Source organism: Hippocampus comes, unplaced genomic scaffold (genome assembly GCF_001891065.2).
Source record: "Hippocampus comes isolate QL1 unplaced genomic scaffold, H_comes_QL1_v1.1 C16775570, whole genome shotgun sequence".
NCBI lineage: Eukaryota > Metazoa > Chordata > Actinopteri > Syngnathiformes > Syngnathidae > Hippocampus > Hippocampus comes.
This window is the reverse complement of record NW_017838676.1, coordinates 1-838: the sequence shown is the minus strand read 5'-3', so window position 1 is coordinate 838 and position 838 is coordinate 1. Positions and strand designations below refer to the sequence as shown.

The window sequence follows — 838 nt, the reverse complement described above, 5'->3', positions numbered from 1 at the left end:
AACGTTGTTATTGTCCTGTTTTTAAACTTGTTATTTTTTTCCCCCTTACTACCACAAATAATAATGTATCCATAATGACTTCTAATAATGTTTATTATTAGTTTGGATGAATTCATAAAATTCTTATTCATGTCTCGATGCAGGCAAACCAAACAAAATCAGCATAGCTTCTTAAACTTTGAATCGGAAAAAAAACCCTAAAATCACATCTTGGACTCTGCCAAGGACTGACCAGGTTGAGGTCTTTAAGCGGAACGTCGTCCAGACTGCAGATGCTGGTGATGGTGTTGTGCGCCACGCTGAGATAGGTCAATTTGCAGCACTTCTCTAAACCGTGGATCCGCTTCAGCCGGTTGTCTGAATTGTAACAAGTCAAGGGTGCTGCATGAACATGCCTGTGTATCATTCTTGCATATGAAAAGGATACGGTCCAGCTCTAGCTTGACGAGCGCCTCATAGGCCGACATGTCCTTCATTTGTGTCAAAATGTTGTAGGAGAAATTGACCTCCTGTAAAAACAGCAGGCAGAGATTGACTAATTCCACGAGGATATTCAATTAGCTGAGCATTCAAGGGCGTCGAAAGCCTTTTAAGCATGTTTGGAGTGACGGCAGATGGCATGCGGGCCCGTCATGGGGAATAACGCAGCCACCAGTCAAAGTTTGTCTTCTGCTGTCAAGCTCAAGGTCCTGCTTGCCGGTACCTTCAGGTTCTTCGGGGGATCGAAGCCAAAGAAATCCGAGATCTCATTGTGAGAGACATCCAGGATGACGAGGAAGGGCATGTGGCTCACACAGGATAGATCTAGACCACGGAAAAATTATGAATAAAGCCGCTG

General features: G+C 44.2%; 1 protein-coding gene across 1 annotated transcript; it reads right to left on the bottom strand.

The window, feature by feature from the left end:
- Nucleotides 1-107: 107 nt before the first annotated feature.
- Nucleotides 108-800, bottom strand: LOC109509117 (leucine-rich repeat and guanylate kinase domain-containing protein-like). Its single transcript, XM_019859020.1, has 3 exons — nt 704-800; nt 428-509; nt 108-357 (listed from the first exon to the last, which is right to left on the bottom strand). The coding sequence occupies exons 1-3, from the start codon at nt 782-784 to the stop codon at nt 128-130; spliced, it is 393 nt and encodes a 130-aa protein (XP_019714579.1). The 5' UTR covers nt 785-800; the 3' UTR covers nt 108-127.
- Between the last annotated feature and the right edge of the window lie 38 nt (nt 801-838).